General features: G+C 43.8%; 1 protein-coding gene across 1 annotated transcript in view; it reads right to left on the bottom strand.

The window, feature by feature from the left end:
* The window catches only part of LOC122814390 (zinc finger protein 729-like), a 144,684-nt gene extending 132,594 nt beyond the window's left edge, over window positions 1-12,090 (bottom strand). The window contains 1 exon segment of the mRNA XM_044086974.1: window positions 11,712-12,090. Coding sequence (XP_043942909.1) covers window positions 11,712-12,090 — 379 coding nt within the window.
* Between the last annotated feature and the right edge of the window lie 2,790 nt (window positions 12,091-14,880).

Genomic DNA, 14,880 nt, shown 5'->3' with positions numbered 1-14,880 from the left:
TACTAGCCATAGGTGTCAGGCAATGAGATACAGCTGTGGAGTTCACAGTGACCTAGGAAGAGTACATCAGGAATGTTTATGGACATCAGGACAATCCTTGATTTAAGCCTGTATGACATTCAGACACTGAGAGGGGCTCACTAACAGTACATGATGTGATATGCCAACTGTATTGACCACTACTTTCTGTCACTGTTGTACAACAGACATTCCAGTATCAGTGATATGTGAGCTGACCATTGCTGTGGTGACTCAGGGGCCAGACGTGTGATATATGCCAGTGCTGACAGAGCCATACATGATGGCCATAAGTGCTGGACAGCAGAATAACAGCAATATGTCATTACATTAAATGTTGTTGAAACCTACTTTTGAGACTCATAGGTTCATAGGTAGGTACTAGGCTGTCTGCCCGAGGGCATTTATAAGCCTAGCCAGAGTGTGTCGGCTTTGGCTGCCCCATTGATTAATTAACTGATCCTCTGTCAAGCAGAGCCAATGAAGTGATCCCAGGGGTGTATTTTCTGTTACCCATCCACTCATCAAGGTTTCTCTTGAAGAGTGTTAGTAAGGGGCTCTGCCTGATGTAATTTGAAATTTTGTTCCAAAGCATGGGGAGTCTCTGTGACAGGAATCTATCCCTCCAGCATGTTCTAATTATTGTTGCGGTGAGGTTTAGCTCACTAGAGTGTGTGGCTCACAGTGACTTGGATTTCTTTAGGTGAAGCATGTCCATTAGTTCTGAGTTGGACATGGCTTTGTAAGTCAGGCAGAGATCACCTCTGAGTAAGCGATATGCCACTGAGTACAGCCAGATTTTTTTTAGTCGGACTGCATAGGACATATGTCTGAGATCAGTAATCCTCTTGGTGAGGTACTTTTGTGGTCTTTCCAGCTGTTGGAAGTGTCTTGTGAGGTACATCACAAATGGGGCATTGTACTCTATGATGGGTCTAATGAGTGACGTGTAGAGGGGCACTATAACCTCTTTATTTCTAGATGCGAACCCTTTAGTAATAAGATGGGCCACATAGAAGGATTTCCTAACTACTTTGGCAATATGATTGTCAAAGGAGAGATTACTATTTACCTGGGTCCCCAGATCTCTTATTACCTCTTCTGTATTAAGGGGGCTGCCACCTATGTGGTAATTCGTGGGTGTTTTGTTTTTCCCAAACGGGATGACTATGCATTTTTTGGCATTTAGCTTGAGGCCATGACTTTGACACTATATGTCCATCTAAGTAAGGCCCTTTTGGAGGATGTCCATGTCAGCCGGAGAGTCAGTTATGGCTCCCAGTTTCCAGTCATCAGCGAACTTGGTTAGCCATAGTCCTCCTGTGTTTGCCTGTACTTTTGAGAAGTATATGCCAAACAGTAGGGGTCCCAGGTCTGAGCCTTGCAGGACGCCACTTGTGACTGGTTTAGAGTCGGACCTGGAGCCCACTATTCTTACCGTGTGAATTCTGTCTGTAAGCCAGTTGGCAACCCATCTTGTGACGTAGGGGTTTATGTTCAGGCTGATGAGTTTTTCTGTAATACCTGAGTGGGGAATGGTGTCAAAAGCCTTGGTGAGGTCAAGGTAGGCTGTGTGAACCACCTTTCCCTCGTGTATGGCCTTGGTGACTGTCTTGAAGAAGCCAGCCAGGTTTAGTAGGCATGATCTGCCATTAACAAAGTCGAACTGGGTTGGGTCAAGGGTTTGGAAGTTCCCAATGTCTTTGTTAATGAGTTCCATGATGACGCACTCCATAGCCTTGCAGACCAGGCTAATCAGTCTTATGGGGCAATAGTTACCAGGGTCAGTTGTGGCCCCTCCTTTGTGGAGAGGAATAACCATTGCTGTGCGCCATTCTATGGGCATGTAGCCTGTGGAGAGGCTGAGGTTGAACAGTCTGTTTAGGTGGGGGGTTAGTTTGTTCTGTAGTTCGTGCAAGACACAGCCTGGGACACCATCTGGTCCCATTGATGCTGTGTTTTTGGCTTTTGAAAGGGCTATTTTTACCTGCGCGTCTGTGATTTTTGGGACACTACACTTTTCCGGTATTGTTGTGGGCCCTTTTGGAGGTGAGAGGGGGGTGAAGTTTGCACTGAATCTATCTGCCAGGATGTTGGCAATATCAATAGGTTCAGTATATTTTGTGCTGTTTTGCACTAGTTCAGTGCATATCTCTGAGTTGCCACTTAGATTCTTAACATAGCTAAAAAAGGCTTTGTGGTTATCTTTTGAATCCTTGGCTATTTTTCTTTCAAAGTCAGCCTTGGATGATTTCATGAGGGACCTCGGTTTCTTACTGATACTGATCAGGGATGTCTTTCCTTCTTGGGATTTGCTTTTTTTCTGAACTAGTTTCATCCTTCTATTGTATAGCCTGATTATTGCAGGGGTCCACCAAACTGGATGTCCTTCATGGATGCATCTGCAGTCATAACAACTGGGTTGTCCTGTCGTCAGGCAGCCCTACAGTCGGCCGGATTCCAAAGTCCGGGTCCGGCTTCGGCTGATGTCGCACTTCACCCGACGTCATCTCTGTTGGTCTTTGGGTATAAAGGCATCAGCCGACGCCATTTTCCTCAGTCTTTCTTGCTGCGTGGCGCCCGAAGCAGAAGCTGTTCGCAAGTGCCGGTCGGTCGGATCCAGAGATTACTTCTACCGAATACTACTTCGAAGACTTCTAAAGCTAAGTACCCCATTGGGGACTCTTTCTTGCCTCAGCCAATGTCAGAAAAAGTTAATAATTGTTTAACCTGTGTGAAACAAATACCTCATAAAGATTTCCACTCTTATTGTCTGCCTTGTTTAGGCCCAGCCCACGGCGTAGTAGCCTGTTCGCCTGTGCTTCTTTCAACCGACGGCACGCTTAGGCGTCGGTCGGAGTTTGCAGAACAGTTTTTCGGTTCTGATTTTGCGTACATTATGCCGTCGGATCCTCCGACTACCCAATCTGCCAAAAAACGCAAAGATAAAGACCGACACTCGCGGTCCGTGGTTTCGGCCGAAACCATGGTTAAGCAAACCGCGAGTGTCTCGGTTTCGGCCGAAACCGAGAAAACTGATCAAAGTACAGCTGAATCTATCTCTACAACTGAGGCCCCTGCTACCACTCTTGAATCGGCCTCAGAAATTTTACCCACTACGGTGGTTGCCACTGACTTATCAGACACCATTCCCTTGGATGTCTCTACCCCAGCACGTGGTGCTGCTAGGCCTCCAGCAGCCATGTCCATTAAGGCCTTCGCCAGGGCTAAAGCAGCCAAGACTACTAAAACAGTGCCTGTTAAACCCCCTACAACCAGGCCCTCCTCTAGTTCTCAAATGCTTACTCTGGCAGAAGATTTAATTTCATTAATTAGAGGATCTCAATCTCACCCAGACAGGGCCTCTCAGCCCCAGAGAAGAGACCTAGGGCAGAGCCCCTGAGCCAGTGTCCTCTGATGATTCTGCCGATGAATCAGACATAACTGACCAGCCAGAGGCTCCTTTCTCCAATTTTGAAGACTCTGATGCTGAAGAATCCATTCCAGCTGCTTCCCCACCAGAAGAATTCTCCTTTGGGGAAACCTTACATGCCATGCAAGAGCAGTTCCAATGGCAGCAACAGGATTTTTCAGACTCAGAAAAGACTTAGGACCTTTCTGCACCTTCCACAGCACAGGCCCTTAGCTATACCTCCTGTTCTCTCTGTAGTGGATGATGCTTTCAATGATGTCTGCTCCGCACCAGATTCTTTACCCCCAGCCCCTGCCAAACCAGACAGATTTTACAGGGTGCCAGACACTCATCACCACCTTTACAAGGCCCCACTTGCAGACCCCGAAACTATATCCCAGGGTCCCAAGGTAGTAGGCGCGACCATAGCTAAAAACCCTATTCCTTCTGAAAGGGAAGCAAGGTCATTAGACAGATGGGGCAAAAAGGTCTACACTTCAGCTACTCTCTCAGCTAGAGCTTTAAACTGTCAGTTTCACATGATACAATACCAAGAGTTTATGCTTGATCAGTTAACTAAAAAGCTAACCACTGATGAATCTCTTGATAAGAAATATGTATTAGAAATGGTAAATAACATACAACAGGTTAGTAACCATTCCTTAAAATGTGGCTATGATGTACTGGAGGCTTCATTTAGATCAGCCATGACTGGCACAGTGATAAGAAGGCATGCATGGCTAAAGGAGCAAGCTTTACGGATCATGTTAAAGCTAAGTTGCTAGATGCTCCTATGGATAAGACAAGTTTGTTTGGTACACCTGCCCAGCAGGTTATGAAGAAAATGGAACAAAAGGCAAAATCTGTTCAAACGGTTAAAGATTTCTTGCAGGTTCAACCCCCAAGGTTTAGCAGGAACTGGCCTGCCAAAAATTGGTCCTTTCCTGACTCCACAAGATCTCAAAGGGGCAGGAATAGACGTTCCAGAGGCAGAAACCAATCCAGAGGAGGTGCCTACAGAGGACGACAGTGGCAAGGTAACAACAGAGGCACAGACACAACCACTGCCACTACATCAACTCAACCACAGTGACTTAACCCTAAATCCGCCTACCAGGGAACAAATAGCAGCTCCTCTAGGCGGAAAGCTAACCTTATTTTCAAAGAACTGGCACTCTATAACAAAAGACAAGTGGATTTTACAAACCATAGATCAAGGTTACCGGTTCCACTTCCACACTTTACCAGTCAAAGAGGAATGCCAAATCTACCTCCAAATCAAAAAACAGAGGCTCTACAACAGATAATGCAGTTAGCAAACATGAGAGCTGTGGAAAGAGTGCCAACAGCAGAGCAAGGAAAGGGGTTCTACTCCAGACTATTCCTAGTTCCAAGAAAGGAAAAAAGTTGGAGACCAATTCTCGACCTGTCCACCTTAAATACATACATCATTGTCCCAAAATTCAAAATGCTGACCCTACAGCAACTTCTTCCCATGCTGGGCAAGGAGTGTTGGCTGGTAACTCTAGATCTCAAGGAGGCATACCTGCACGTCCCCATTCGACCAATCTGCAGAAGATACCTCAGATTTCTTGCAGGATCAGAGCACTATCAATTCTCAGCATTGCCCTTTGGCTTATCTACTGCGCCCAGAGTATTCACAAAATGCCTGGCATCAGTAATCGCCCATTGCAGACTACAGGGAATTCAAATTTACCCATACCTGGACGACTGCCTGCTACAAGGGGACAACAAAAGCAAGCTGACAACAGATTTACAAAGGGTCATTTACTTGCTACAAGCACTGGGATACACAGTCAATCTACAAAAGTCAAGGCTGATACCATCCCAAACAAGGACATTCTTGGGCGTGGAATTGGACACAGTAAAACAAATGGCATTCCTAACTACAGAGAAACAAAAAGAACTCCCTCTTTACTTCTTGGCACTAACAAAACTGAACAAGTTAACAGCAAGAAAAGTACTGCAGGCCTTGGGCTTCATGGCATCATGCATAATCTTGGTCCCACTTGCCAGACTACATATGAGGAAACTACAGTGGTACCTAAAGAATTTATGGTCCCAACACAGACACAGCCTAGAAACAGAAATCCCACTAATTCCATGCTTAAAACAGGAGTTCCTATGGTGGGCTCAGGCATGCCAGTCAAACCCAGGGCTACCCTTTCGCAGATGTCAAGCAAGCCAGACCATCACAACAGACGCTTCAGACCTAGGATGGGGGGCCCACATGCTGGACAAATGCGTGCAAGGATTGTGGACACAGGATCAACTTCACCTGCACATCAACCTAAAAGAAATGCTGGCAGTAAAACTGGCAATCCAAAAGTTCAGACCATTTCTCAAAGAGGGCCAGTTGATGATAAGGACAGACAACACCACAGTCATGTGGTACATCAACAAACAGGGAGGCACTCATTCATACCCCTATGCAGAATGACTTTGGAGCTGTGGACCCTGGCACTCAGCTACAACATCCAGTTACAGGCAATATTTGTAGCGGCAAAAGAAAATACTCTAGCAGACATATTAAGCAGAACCACATCGGATGCCCACGAATGGAAGCTGCACCCGGACATCTTCAAGACCATCTCAAAGAAATGGGGAATGCCTCAGATAGATCTATTCGCATCACCTCTCAATCACCAGCTCAAAAAATTCTGCACAAGGACATTCCACCCACTAGCATGGAAAGTGGATTCGCTCTCCTTCAGCTGGAAAGGCCTAACAGCATATGCATTCCCACCTCTTCCCTTGATACACAAAGTACTACTGAAAATCAAGGAAGAACGTCCAAGGATAATCCTGATAGCTCCAAACTGGCCAAGACAACACTGGTATCCACTGCTGAGGAGCATGTCTCGGAACAATATGTGGCCAATACCCCTGATGCCTTTGATGTTAACTCAGAACAACTACAGCATCGTACATCCAAACCTAAAAACGTTGCAACTGACTGCATGGAACATCACATAGCAGCAGCTAATCCAGAACTTTCCCAAAGAGTTAAAGACATTATTCTTGAAGCACGCAGACCTTCAACAAGAAGGAACTATGCTGGAAAATGGAAAAGGTTTGTCATTTGGAGTACTGAAAGAGGAAAAGATGTGTCAAACATAGATATGCCTAACATTCTGGAGTATCTGGCGAACTTCTTCATTCAGGCCTGTCCTACTCCTCCATCAAGATACATGCATCAGCTATTTCAGCAGAATACAGCTTTGATCCACCTGTTTTTCGCACCCTTTGCTCAGGCAGTTCCTCAGAGGAATCAAGAATGTAAAACCTCCAAGGAAACCACCATTACCAGCTTGGGACTTAAACTTTGTGCTAGAAAAGTTGACACTATCACCCTTTGAACCAGCAGCAACAGCAGACCTACAACACCTGTCATGGAAAACTGCTTTCCTACTGGCAATTACTTCAGCAAGGAGGGTTTTAGAACTACAGGCCTTAATGGCAGTGCAACCCTTCCTAATCTTCCACCAAGATAGAGTGTCCATGAGGACTAATCCTACATTTATGCCTAAGGTGGTATCCAGAGTGTCTTTAAACCAGGCAATCCACCTACCTACCTTCTTTCCCAACCCACAAAACAGAGGGAAAGAATACTGCATACCTTGGATGTACATAGACAGCTACGCTACTACTTGGACAGAACAAAAGTAGCAGAAAGACTGACCAACTTTTGTAGCCTATGCAACAGGAAGGAAGGAAAAGCTATTTCCAAACAGACAATCTCCAAATGGATAGGAAATTGCATACAATTCTGTTACTCCTTCCATGGAAAACCAATTCCACAGAACATAAGACCTCATTCTACAAGGGCAACAGCCACTACCACAGCCTTCTTACGAGGAGTGGCAACCAAAGACATTATTGAGGCGGCTACTTGGACCTCCGTGCATACATTTGCCAAGCATTATAATTTGCCTCTATATTCCAGATCCCGAGCAGGGTTTGCCACTGCTGTACTGCAAGGGATCCTAAACACACCATAATCTAGTTTTATCCTCCTCCCTAGTTGGCTATGGTATTCTACCCAGTTGTTATGACTGCAGATGCATCCATGAAGGACATAGTACAGTTTTGTACCTACCATAAATGTAGATGTCCGAACTGGATAGCATCTGCAGTCAGGATTACCCTCCCTCCTTCCCCTCTGTGGTACTCCTAGGGTGTTTACCCTCCTAATATCTAGCTGGTGTGGGGAGTCTTTTATGGTGTATTTGTTTGTATATATGTACATACATGCTTATTTTTGTGTTTACCTCTATCTTTTTGGAAACATTGGCATCTATCCAAATTTTAGCCTTCAAGAGGGCTACTGGCATCTGGGGCAAGAAACACTGAGGAAAATGGCGTCGGCTGATGCCTTTATACCCGAAGACCAACAGAGATGACGTCGGGTGAAGTGCGACATCAGCCGAAGCCGGACCCGGACTTTGGAATCCGGCCGACTGAAGGGCTGCCTGACGACAGGACAACCCAGTTGTTATGACTGCAGATGCTATCCAGTTCGGACATCTACATTTATGGTAGGTACAAAACTGTACTTTTCCTTCTCTTAGAGGAGTGAGTCTTGGTTTTGCTAGGGATGGCACAATCCATGCATCCTTGTAGGTGCTCATAGAGTGCATTTGTAAAGTTTTCTGTATCTTTGGCAGCGTTATCCTTTAGCGTGGGGGCTGTGAAACTTACCATCTCTATCTTAAGTAAGGTGAAGCTTGCTTTAGAAAAGTTTTTTTTACTGTGGTTTCCTTAGTTGGGGGTGGTGGTGGGGCGTGGACATCCAGAGTGATTAGTTTATGGTCTGATCTAACCAGTGACGGGATGACTTCCGGTGTGGAACACCTGCCGCCCATGTTGGTGATGACTAGGTCCAATATGTTCTCACTTCTGGTAGGGGAGTTTACCAGCTGATCCAGGGTGTTTGAGTTGATGAATTCCAGGAAACAGTGGGCCTGGGAATTTGTGCTTGAGTAGTTTTCCCAGTGAATGGTAGGGTAATTGAAATCGCCCAATATCAGGGTGTTTGGTAGGACCTTCATGTTTTCCATTGTCTCCAGAAAGGTGGAGAGCTGGTCTTAGGTCATGCAGGGTGATCTGTAGCCGGCCTCAATTTGCATTGCAGATTTGCCCGATGTTAGTTGCACATGGATGATCTCAGAGGTATCATGCTGCGCCACTAACCTGTAGGTGTAGGTATCCTTGATGAATATGGATACACCTCATCCTTTTGTGTATCGGTCCGTGTTCTGCAGCCAAAACGTGTGGTATGAGTTGTAGCCCGCTAGTGCTGGGGTGCTCTCTGGAGCCTTGAACCAGGTTTCAGTTACTGCACAGATGTCAACGTTCTCCATACTGAGGAGTGCTTCGAGCGCATGCATTTTAAGATTTAAACTCCTGGCGTTAATTAGCATAACCCTCAGTTTTTTGTTAATTGTACTGTTTCCGGAGGTGGGTTTGACTTTTGAGCCTTGCCTAAAAAAAGGCACTATGGGGACAGCAAGAGCCTTGGCCAGTATTTGAAAGCCTAGGGGTGACAGGTACAAGCCATCTCTTGCGAAGCAATGCGGCTTGTCGAGCATGTCGTCCCAGGCTGACAGACACTGGATCCACTTTGAATGACACCAGAAGCTTAGCCAATTGTTGAAATTGATCATTTTTTCTTTATACTGAGGTATCATTCTTGGTGAGGGCAGGATGCTACTCAGGGTCAGGGTCATACCATCCTGGGCTACATGATCAGAGAGATCTTCCATGTCTCTTTTCATATAGTCCAGGGAGGTACGTCTCAGGTCATTCACACCAACATGAACAGTGACAGAGTCATATTTGTACTTGTTCTGGAGTGACCTGAGTACTTGTGTTATCTAGTAGATTCTGGCTCCCGGCAGGCAGCTAACCGTAATCTTCTGCTTGTCCAGCGTAGTGAGTGGGACGTCAGTGTGCCTGACTATAGAATCACCTATTACTAGTATGTTAGGTATGTTATTTCACCTTAAGGGGTGTGATTGTGTGGCACACTGATTTTGTGTTTAATGTGTTGTCTGGTTTGTGATAGGAAGTGCAGGTTGTTTGGGTGTCTGCTTTAGAGGTCTCTGATGCTTTTACAGGTTTTTATTTAGAGCCTCCGAGTATGATTTTGTGTATTTATGTGTATTATTTGCCAGTGTTGTTTTAGTAGGTCTTTGTGTGGCTGGAGTTGTGGTGCAAGTATTAACCTACTCCTCTTGTGACTGTCTGTTCCAGTCTTGAGTGGAGACAGCTTAGCTTCCAGTTTGGCTGTATAATTGCATCTCTTGCATATGTTAGTATTTTGTGGTAGGAGGAGAGGGTTGTCTGTGTACATGAGGCAGTTGTAACATTGCCTCAGGATACCCAGATTCACCAGCTGGACTGGAGAGTGCACCTGAAGTTGCCCTTTGGTCATACCTGAATAGTAGGGTGAGCTGCTTAGTCGCTTGATTGTTGAGGGGTGAATAAAGAGCCTTGCCCTGCTGGGCAATCAGTGTCAGGGTATATTAGTGCTATTAGGTTTGAGCAAGTGCCGGGCTGTAAGATGCTTTTTGAGTGCTTAGGTTGAGAGTTAGACTAGTTTCAAGGTAAAAACTGAAGTGGAGACTTAGTGGAGCCGGGAATAATTTAACCGTAGCTAACCGGCACTGCCCGGTGCACAAAACCATGCAAGCGTGGTTTTTATGGTAGGGAAATGAAAGAAATAGAAATTAGCCCAAAATGGCCAATAAACTACTAATTTCTGGGCTGGAACCACTCCTCCAGGGACAGATAGGTTGCTCAAAGCTCCCCTCTCTCACAGGTGAACAGAGAAACTTCCTTCTATCCAAGTAAGGTATGGGCAACTCAGAAACTACTATCACAGCCCTGAATTCAGCACTAGCCTGAAAACTGGACTATAGTAGCTTAGAAAGACAGGAAACCAGGATTTTTTTTGTTTGTTTTTTTGAAAAGATAAGGCAAAAACTGTATTAACAGTCCTTTGGATTCTGTAACAGTGTACATTCCTATATCCCATGACTGCATCCCCCATCTGCATTCAATGCCATGTGTAATTGTGTAACATACCTGGCATACTGCTGTACTCCTTTGTGGAGAAATCAAGTGGTGGTCTCCTAGGAAATGTCAGCCTGACTTCAAGAAGAAGGTGTCACAGCTGTTTACCATAGGCAGCTGCTTGCCTTTTGTAGATAATGCTCAGGAGCAGGTGATTGACTGTGCAGCAGTCAGTGGCTCCCACTTGCTACTAGCATCCTGAACAGCTGGGTTGCATTATCATTAGGGAAAATCCAAAATGCTGTAGAATAGTAGCCAATAAAAAAACACAAAACATTGAGAAAAACACCTTTATAAGATAGCAAAGCTTTCGGGTTACTACCCTTCTTCAATACTAATACAACAATTCAATAAAACAATCAAGTTTAAATAGTAGTCAAACCAATCACATGACATGCAGCCCAAAAAATCATGTGACCTACATACAAAATACAAATATAAAAACATATATAGAAAAAAATGAATACATCATTAATATAAAAAAATACCAAAACCTTTATAGTTTATGTATAAATATGCAAGTATGTACCTAACAGCATAACCTAATTCGTTGTAACTGAACAAGAACTGGTTTTAAAGTAACTGCAGAATTCAAGCCTGGAGGACGGTCAGCTGCTAACCTTAAAATCCATTCATACTCTTTAATTTCCAATAAGTTATTAGTGTCTCCACCCCTAATCGATGTATATAAAATATCTATGACCCTAAATTTAAATCTATGATCAGGACCATGTATATTAATGTGTTTGTACAAAGCATTCTTATCATTTGTCCTTCTAATCTCAGATTTATGCTCAATGATACGTTCTTTTAGCTTTCTGGTTGTTTTCCCCACATAAAAGGAAGAACATGCATTACAGGTTGCTAAATAAACCACATTGCTACTAACACAAGTAGCTGATAGATTAAACTTATAAACTTTATCGGTTGTTGGATGAGCATGTACAACTCATACAACTGAAAGTACTGCGCCTAAGGGAAAACTGATGTTTGCAACCTCCATTAAAATCCTTATAACACAGTTTACTCTTTAGTGTTCTCATATTCCTATATGAAAAATAGGGTCTGTGATCTAAAACAGCCCTAACTTCTGCAGATGCCATCAGGACGACCCAGTTTTTCTGAATAATGCGTTTGACTAAATGTGTCCTAACAGTATAAATGGTAACATACCTAATCTTACTGTCCCTTGATATGTTCTTATTCATATCAGGTATAGGTTCATCTGATGACAAAAAAATTGGTCTAAGCCCTGTACATCTATCAATCATAATATTGGCTTTAACATCTAGCAATAACTTAGGGTCATATCCACTACTCAAAAAATCATTCATCATTTCATCAAGCTGTAAAAGAAAGCATGAATCATCAGTATTCAATCTACTAGTCCTACTGAATTGCGCTGTTACTATTCCCTTAAAAACATGGGGAGCATGCATATGAGTGCTATGTATGTATCTACCAGCATAGACTTCCTTTTTGTAGACACTGGTACAAAGCAAACCTTCATTTAATTCAACTTTAAGATCTAAAAAAGTCACACAACTATCTGAGAAATCCATCTTGAATCTCAAAAGACCTGTAGTAGTATTCAAATACTCTGTATAGTCAACTAATTGGGAAGAAGACCCTTTCCAAATTAAAAAAACAGTTGTCTACAAAACGTTGATAAAAGCATACATTGTTGTTTAAGGGATTGGCATTACTGCAAATATACGACACTGATTATGAATCTTCAGATCAGGTTTCTATTTCTTCTGATTTCTCTTCTGATCAGGACTTTTCTATACTACCCTATGAGGATTCAGATGCAGAGGAATCCATCCCATATGCATCTCCTCCTGAAGATTATTCTTTTGGAGAAATCTTGCATACTTTAAGGGAACATTTTCATTGGGAGAGTCAGGATTTCTCAGAATCCAGAAAGAGGCTTAGGGATTTCCTTCTTCTTCCTCAGCATAGGCCTTTGGCTATACCTCCTGTGTTAGACATTGTTGATGATGTGTTTTCAGAATCAAGCATGGCTCCTGATTCCCTAACTCTGGCTCCTAGTAAACTAGACAGATATTACAGGGTTCCTGACTCCCACAAATTTTTATTCAAAAATCCTGCTGCTGAGCCTGACACTATCTCACAGGGTCCCAAAGGTGTAAAGGTCTCAACAGCTAAAAATCCTACCCCCTCTGATGGAGATTCCAGGGCGCTGGATAGATGGGGAAAGAAGGTTTATACATCTGCAACCTTGGCAATTAGGGCCTTAAACTACCAGTTTCATATGCTTAAATATCAACAGCATGTTATGGGATTATTGAAACAGAAAATTATGTTGATTTCTGAATGTGTGGAAAATAAAGAATTACAGGAATTATTGCATGCAGCAGAACAGGTTGGAAAGCATACTTAGCAATGTGGTTTTGATTCCTTGGAGGCCTCTTGCAGGGCCGCAGTTACTGGATCTGTGATTAGAAGGCATGCCTGGCTCAAGGAGCAAAATCTGCCCGATCATGTTAAAGCTAAATTATTGGATGCACCTTTACAGCATGATACTCTGTTTGGTAATAAGGCAGAAGAAGTTTTAAAGAAATTGGAAGACAAAGCTAAATCTATGCAAACTAAAATATTTATTACAAGTACAGCCACCCAGATTCAGTAGACACTGGCCTACAAAAAAATTGGTCCTTTCCTATGTCCGACAGAGCCTCACGGGGCAAATCAGGTGCTCAAAAGGCTCTAGATACCAATCACAAGGTTCCTACAGGTCAAAGCAATGGGGCGCATTTAACTCCAAATCTAGAGGAAACAAAGCACAGCCTCACAGTAAACAGTCTCAATGACTTCCATCTACCATCACCAAGCACTTACCTTTTGGCAGCCCCTTTAGGGGGAAAATTAGCACTTCATGCTCAAAATTGGCAGTTAATAACCCAGGACAAGTGGGTACTAAACATAGTATCCCAGGGATACAAATTTCATTTCCATACCTTGCCAATTCCAAACGGTTGGCCAGATCTTCCACAAAATCAATGGGCGGAGGCACAGAAACAAGTTATGTCCCTCATGGATATGGAGGCTATACAGCCAGTCCCAGAACAGGAAAAAGGGCAAGGGTTTTATTCAAGACTGTTCCTGGTACCCAGAAAAGACAATGCCTGGTGCCCAATACTGGATTTATAGATTTTGAACACATTCTTGGGCATCCCAAAATTCAAAATGCTTACTTTGCAACAGCTTCTGCCCATGCTGGGCAAGAATGCCTGGTTAGTGACTCTAGACTTAAAAGAGGCATACCTGCATACCCCAATAAGGGAATCGTGCAGAAGATATCTCCACTTCAAGGCTGGTTTCAAGCATTACCAATTCTCTGCACTGCCCTTTGGCTTATCTACTGCGGCCAGGGTCTTTACAAAGTGCCTGGCACCAGTAATTGCATTTTGCAGACAAAGAGACATACAAATCTATCCTTACTTGGCCGACTGTCTCATTCAAGCAGAAAACAAGGACATTCTTCTTCAACATCTGGCATATGTAAAAAGGCTTCTAACATGCTTAGGGTACACAATAAATGAAAAGGAATCACAACTGATACCCTCTCAAAAGATTACATTCCTGGGTGCAAGCTTGAATACAACTGCCCAGATGGCATACCTTACACCAGACAAGCAAAGGCAACTGACTGTTTACTTCAAACAGATGGCAACAAAAACCCAGTTATCTGAAAGACAAATTCTGCAGGCTTTGGGTTTCATGGCATCCTGCATTCTACTAATTCCATATGCAAGACTGCATATGAGGAAACTACAGTGGTATCTAAAAAGTTTATGGAGTCAACATTGTCACAGTCAGGAAACAATGATTCCTCTCATTCCCTGCCTACAACAGGAGTTTCTTTGGTGGGCAGAGGCATGTCACCAGAACATGGGACGGTCTTTCACTCTACCCCCTGCCACCCAAACCCTGACTACAGATGCATCAGACTATGCTTGGGGGGCCCACCTGGCGGGGAGATGTGTTCAGGGAATATAGAGCCCAAAACAAATGCATCTGCATATCAACCAGAAAGAGATGTTAGCTGTTCAGAATGCCATGACAGCCTTCAAGGACTTACTTCATCCAGGACAACTACTGGTAAAGATGGACAACACCACGGTTATGTGGTACATAAACAAGCAGGGGGGTACACATTTCTACCCCCTTTGCAGACTAGCCATGGCATTGTGGGACAAAGCCTTGACTTACCAAGTACATCTTCAAGCTCAATTCCTGCCAGGAAAACAAAATACTCTGGCAGATGACCTAAGCAGAAATCTTATGGACCCTCACGAGTGGAAACTGGATCCACAAGTCTTCAGCAT

The sequence above is a fragment of the Protopterus annectens genome, chromosome 10.part0 (assembly GCF_019279795.1).
Source record: "Protopterus annectens isolate FY-2018-M chromosome 10.part0, PAN1.0, whole genome shotgun sequence".
Classification (NCBI taxonomy): Eukaryota; Metazoa; Chordata; order Ceratodontiformes; family Protopteridae; genus Protopterus; species Protopterus annectens.
This window is presented reverse-complemented; position numbering and strand designations above follow the sequence as displayed.